This window comes from Tupaia chinensis, unplaced genomic scaffold (genome assembly GCF_000334495.1).
Source record: "Tupaia chinensis unplaced genomic scaffold, TupChi_1.0 Scaffold143787_1, whole genome shotgun sequence".
Lineage (NCBI taxonomy): Eukaryota > Metazoa > Chordata > Mammalia > Scandentia > Tupaiidae > Tupaia > Tupaia belangeri.
In genome coordinates, this window is record NW_006203636.1 from 662,521 (window position 1) to 668,921 (window position 6,401).

The window sequence follows — 6,401 nt, forward strand, 5'->3', positions numbered from 1 at the left end:
TGAAGAGAATTCTATAAAGCTAATTACAGGAATCAGACTAATGCCAAATCTAATTTAGTTAAAAATCTGCCTTTCCACAAACATGCAAACTGACCAGAAACTGAGAAAAGGATGGCCAATTCCCATTGTATCTGTATTTGTTAAATCACTTTAAGTCAGCATTTTACTAGGCCTAACTAGTGAAATAATTTCTGCTGTCCTGAAACTGAAGTAATTCTAGAACAACAGATGAAACAGACAAAATGAAATACCAATAAGATTCCCTCTAAAATAAGTGATTGAATCATTTCAGGAAAAGTATAAAAGAGTTAATTATATAGGTCTGCCTTTCTTCCCTCTAACTGTAAATCATATGAACCTGCTAAGTCTGTTTTCTCACATCATCAAACATAAACCATCATCTTCATTATTATTTTTGGAACTTTTCTGATTAAAAATAATAATTAAAGAAAAGCCTGTGTTGGGTTTTTAAAATTTTCTTTGTTTCTTCTTCTGAGACAGAGAGAGAAACATCCTCAGCAGGCTCTTCCTCACCATCCCTCCCACCTTAGTCTGCCTGGATACTGTGCACACGTGCACACTGCATAGGTACAGAGAGACCTCAAAACACAAACCTAGAATTTTCTCTGGTGGATCCAGCATGACAGATGGTTTGTTACTACTATGCCAGTGTGATTGAACCAAAAAACCCCCTGTGTTTTCAATCACTGTGAAACTTTAATATTAGATACTATAGTACTTTAATAGTACATATTTATTATAAATAAAAAATAAGCTGATTTTTGTCCAAAAAAACATGGCATTGTCTGCAGGTTAAAACCAAACCAAACCTTTAGATCTGGGCTATGTAGTGAAGTCACCTAATAAATCCTCCAATGGATTTTACCCATTTATATTTTTAAATGTGGCATCAGAAATACATTTGACCTAATATGTAAAGTTCTACTTTATTTCAATTTATTTTTTTAGAGGGAAAAAACATCAGAAGGAAGAACTGATTTCAAAAGAAACATTCAGTAGCAGCCCTTTATTACAGAACAACCCTTTATTATAATTTAAGAATTGTTAGAGTCCAGATTCTAACATGGGGTTCCCTAGAATAGGAGGTCCTCAACCAGAAATTTGGATGAACCCCAGTAGTGTAGACAGCAGCTCTAAAATCATCAAGTGAAGACAGCCCATGTAGTGAGCAGCAGAAATCATTTCAAGCTCAAGCTCAAAGATTACAAATACAAAGAAATAATCCTTTCCCAGTTACTAAGGGTTTCTTGTGCATGCTCATTATCTGTGGGTGTTTTCAGAAATGTCCCTAATGCAACTTACACTGCAGGAGCTCTGGGTAGCATTTGCATGTTGTTTCGTCCAGTCTCACTAATGTACTATCACGGTTCTGATGTGTTACTTGTATTTCCATCAGAAAACCATTCAATATTTTAAACATTTATTCTTTCAGGTATGATGCCAGCTTGAAATCGGTTCCTCCTCCAGATTTTGGCACCCCTGTATTGCATTATTTTGAAGACTGGGGTGTTGTGACTTATGGAAGTGCACTACCTGCAGAAATCAATAGATCTTTCCTTTCCTTCAAGTCAGGAAAACTTGGGGGGCGTGCAATATATGACATTGTTCACAGAAACAAATACAAAGACTGGATCAAAGGGTGGAGAAATTTCAATGCAGGGCATGAGCATCCTGATCAAAACTCTTTCACTTTTGCTCCCAATGGTGTGCCTTTCATTACTGAGGCTCTCTATGGGCCGAAGTACACCTTCTTCAACAATGTTTTGATGTTTTCCCCAGCTGTGTCAAAAAGCTGCTTTTCTCCCTGGGAGGGTCAGGTCACAGAAGACTGTTCATCAAAATGGCTGAAATACAAGCATGACCTGGCAGCCAGCTGTCAGGGGAGAGTGGTTGCAGCATTGGAGAAAAATGGGGTTGTTTTCATCAGAGGAGAAGGCGTGGGAGCCTATAACCCTCAGCTCAATCTGAAGAATGTTCAGAGGAATCTGATCCTCCTACACCCACAGCTTCTCCTTCTTGTGGACCAAATATATCTGGGAGAGGAGAGCCCCTTGGAGACAGCAGCCAGCTTCTTCCACAATGTGGATGTTCCTTTCGAGGAGACAATGGTAGATGGGGTCCATGGGGCCTTCATCAGACAGCGAGATGGTCTCTATAAAATGTACTGGATGGATGATACTGGCTATAGTGAGAAAGCAACCTTTGCCTCAGTGACATACCCTCGGGGTTATCCCTACAATGGCACGAACTATGTGAATGTCACCATGCACCTCCGAAGTCCCATCACCAGGATAGCTTACCTCTTCATAGGGCCCTCTGTAGATGTTCAGAGCTTCAGCATCCACGGAGACTCTCAGCAACTAGATGTCTTCATAGCCACCAGTGAACATGCCTATGCAACTTACCTGTGGACAGGTGAAACCACAGGACAGTCTGCCTTTGCACAGGTCATTGCTGATCGTCAGAAAATTCTATTTGACCGAAATTCAGCCATCAAGAGCACCTTTGTCCCTGAGGTGAAGGACTATGCTGCCATTGTGGAACAGAATCTGCAGCATTTTAAACCGGTGTTCCAGCTGCTGGAGAAGCAGATCCTGTCCCGAGTCCGGAACACAGCTAGCTTTAGGAAGACTGCTGAGCGCCTGCTGAGATTTTCAGATAAGAGACAGACAGAGGAAGCCATTGACAGGATTTTTGCCATATCGCAGCAACAGCAGAAGCAGCAAAGCAAGTCAAAGAAAAATCGAAGGGCAGGCAAACGCTATAAATTTGTGGATGCTGTCCCTGATATTTTTGCACAGATTGAAGTCAATGAGAAAAAGATTCGACAGAAAGCTCAGATTTTGGCACAGAAAGAACTACCCATAGATGAAGATGAGGAAATGAAAGACCTTTTAGATTTTGCAGATATAACGTATGAGAAACATAAAAATGGCTTGTTGAAAGGCCGGTTTGGACAGGCCCGGATGGCAACAACTCATAGCAGAGCCCCATCACTGTCTGCTTCATATACCAGATTATTTCTGATCCTGAATATTGCTATTTTCTTTGTCATGTTGGCAATGCAACTGACTTATTTCCAGAGGGCCCAGAGCCTACATGGCCAAAGATGTCTCTATGTAGTCCTTCTAATAGACAGCTGTATTCTATTGTGGTTGTACTCTTCTTGCTCCCAATCACAGTGTTAGCACTGAAACTGTAAACAAGATAATTTTGTGATCACAAGAATCTATGCAAAAAAAAAAAAAATCATTGCTCCTGTTTGTTATTAGATATTTTTTATTCTGATTTATTTTAACAGTAAACAATTTTTCACACAAGAAAGCCGGGACATGGAGAAATCAGAATCAGAGCGAAGATTTTATGACAGGAATAGGAGTTGCTTGGTTGTCCCATGGAAAGTATTTGACTTTGCCAATTTGGCAGCCCTGTGATTCTACTCTTAAAAGAAACAAAATGGCTGGTTTTTAAAGTAATATTTTCTTCTTAGAGGGACCAAAAAAAAAAAATCTAGATAGAATCAGATTTTATTAATATTAATTTAATGCTATTAGCAATTTCCAGGTACTATATTATGGAAAGAACTGAAGCACATAATTCGGCAAAATACAGAAATTTTTAAAACAATGTTGTCATGTTGAAAAATAAATGTTGCTAGGTGCTGGTATGGTGGCATCGCCTTCTCCAGAGAAGTGGTTCTTTTAATTATATGAACAAAAAGGTCTGTTACTACAGGATCCGGGTGATTCCGATAAGGCAGTAAGAATGTTGGCGGAAGATTGTTAAAAATGGAAACTATACATTTAATAAAAAACATATATCTGTGAATGCTGCCAGTTTCTGCACACATTCATTGGTCGTTTATATACATTCATTGGTTGTTCAATAAGTAAAACAATTACAAATAACTTAATATTGTATTTTCCTTAGGTGGAAAACTTTTGTAGACCCAATGACTATTCAAATAAAATATTTTATATCCTGAATGTTGATTTCAGTACCAAAGAAGATGGGAATCTAAAATTTGGACATGGTCCTTATGTTTTTTTAATAGAAAACTTTCTTTAAGTTTATTTTGCTGAATAAATGGATCGTAATTGTGCCTTTTCCCTGGTATCATTCTTCTTAGTTCCACTACATTCAAAATTTATTAACATTCACTCTTTGAAGAAATATCTTAATTTAGACATGCATTCAATAAATGTGTAAAGTAGGGTTTGAATCAAAACGAATCATTTGTTTACCCTCTTGTTTAAATAGATATACACTTAAGTTTGTTTATTTCTTTTATGGGAGAAGGAGACAACGGAGTGAGAGAAGCACCCCTCACAGGGTCCTCACGTTACTACCCCAGACACCTAGGCTCAGCCAGGCAAGATCTCACACGTGCGCCTGCTCTCGATGTGTGCAGGGAGAACTTGAGATGTGACCCCCGGCCCTTCCGTGTGGGTTCAGCACCACGGAGCATTGCATTGCCACCATACCACCGTGGTTGGCCCTAAACACGTTTTAAATATTTAAAGCAATAGCCAACTTCCGATACGGAAGTAACACCAAACTTTGAAAAACAAAATTCTCATCATTATTTTTAATCAAGTCCTCAGAAGGTAACAGTAGCACAGAATATTGGAAACACGGGCCACAATTTATACTCGAGCATAAGAAAATGATAGACTTAAGTGGAACGTAAGAATGAATCATTATACATTCAGCTTATTTGAATTGTCTGTTTCTCCCTTGAAAAGTGGAAAATATGTTCAGGGTGCAATCACTGATTTATAGGTCTAAATTAATTATAGTAATCTTTCCTATTGTCCTTTTTGTTTGTGGAAATATCAGTATGTAACAACAACAACAAAAAACTTGGATGGATTTTTCTGTAGTTCTAATTTGAAATCTTACAGAAAGAAAACACAAGTTCAGCTTCTAAGTGTGCTTCACTCACATTGTGGGATCTAGAAAATGACTTCTGAGGAAGTTACTATTTTTCCCTCATGGAAAGTCTCTAGGGAGGATGTCATTACACACTGTTTAAAAGAATAATGTTTTCAAAAGAATAATGCTTCCGTTTGTCCTCCACGGATGGTCTTACTGGGATTTAAACTTGCTTTATGTGACAGATTCTCCGTTTACTTAACCTCATTGGACATTCCTCCCTTCTACTCTTTCTTATTTAAAAGGATGAATTGTTTAAAATGATCAAAAGAAAATTTTGAAAAAAAAAAAAAAGGGAAAAACTGCTCTTTGAGGCTACCAAGTAAACCTGATCTCAGATTCAGAACTCAGGCGTACTTTCTATCAGAGGGGAAAAGAGCGAGTGAGTGCCAGACCCAGGATTTTTTGTTTCCTCAGGTGAACGCTAGACAAAATGTTAGTTCCCATAGCAGGAGCTATGCTAATCCTTTGGCTCAATTTTTAAAAACAATAGTAAGCATGCCCCTCAAAAACAAAACAAAGTAAAATCGCACATTTTTGTTCTTTCTTATGGACTTGGTATTCATGCAGAAATTTTTTCAGGCAGTGATGTCAGTGGTTAAGTGGAAAAAATTTCTGAAACAAATCACAGCTCTTATTAACGAGACATGTTTTATATCAAAGATGGTGTGTATTTGAGTAAAACTAAGAAACTCTTTGTATTTTCCAGAGAACCAAGTGACGCTGAATCTCTTGAAACTGAGTAATCAATTATGGAATTTGTTTTGCTACTGCTCACTAGGAAAGGAGTATCCCAAGTTCATTGGATAATATGTGAGTTGCTGTTTAGAGAATCGGCAGGATTTAGGGGTCTTAGCCTTAAAGACACTGTGAGAATCATTAGCATACAGAACCGATCTGTTCAGTGAAAGCGGGTGTTCTCTTGTTTGTAACTGACTAACTTAAAATGGCCATAGTGGTAGACGACCTAGCATCATCTGAGAGAATACTGCTTCAAGATCATCACCATACCTGTTAAAATCAAGTGGAAAACTATTCTGAAACTATTTCAATAATTAAACTTTATTATATCACCTGGAATATTGAGTTCTTCCACACATAGTTCAGAGATAGCTTTTATGTACCGTATGTTCTAAAGTTATTAGAAAATATATTCTGACAGAATAGTTTACTTACTGAATGATTTTTTAAAGATTAATTTTAATTTATGGCTTTTTCAGTTAAAAAAATTCTTAGGGCAGCTCTGTGACCCTGTAGTTAAGGCAGCCTGGTGGCTGACCACACAGTTTGAGGATGGACCTTGCAGCTCGAGAAACACATCTAGCATGTGTGCATCTGGGCCTGCCCAAAATCGCAAAAGGAGAGAGAGATGGAGAAGAGATTGCTGCGTGATCATCCCCTGGGGAAGTAATTTCTCCGGTCCCTTTTTCTGGTGCAGGCAAGCG

General features: G+C 38.2%; 1 protein-coding gene across 2 annotated transcripts in view; it reads left to right on the forward strand.

The window, feature by feature from the left end:
- The window catches only part of DSE (dermatan sulfate epimerase), an 81,430-nt gene extending 77,302 nt beyond the window's left edge, over nucleotides 1–4,128 (forward strand). For both annotated transcript variants that reach the window (XM_006164989.3, XM_027766909.1), the window contains one exon: nucleotides 1,454–4,128. In XM_006164989.3, the coding sequence (XP_006165051.1) occupies nucleotides 1,454–3,209 (1,756 nt within the window). In that variant the 3' untranslated portion in view covers nucleotides 3,210–4,128. The remainder of the gene's footprint in view (nucleotides 1–1,453) is intronic.
- The last annotated feature ends 2,273 nt before the right edge of the window (nucleotides 4,129–6,401 follow it).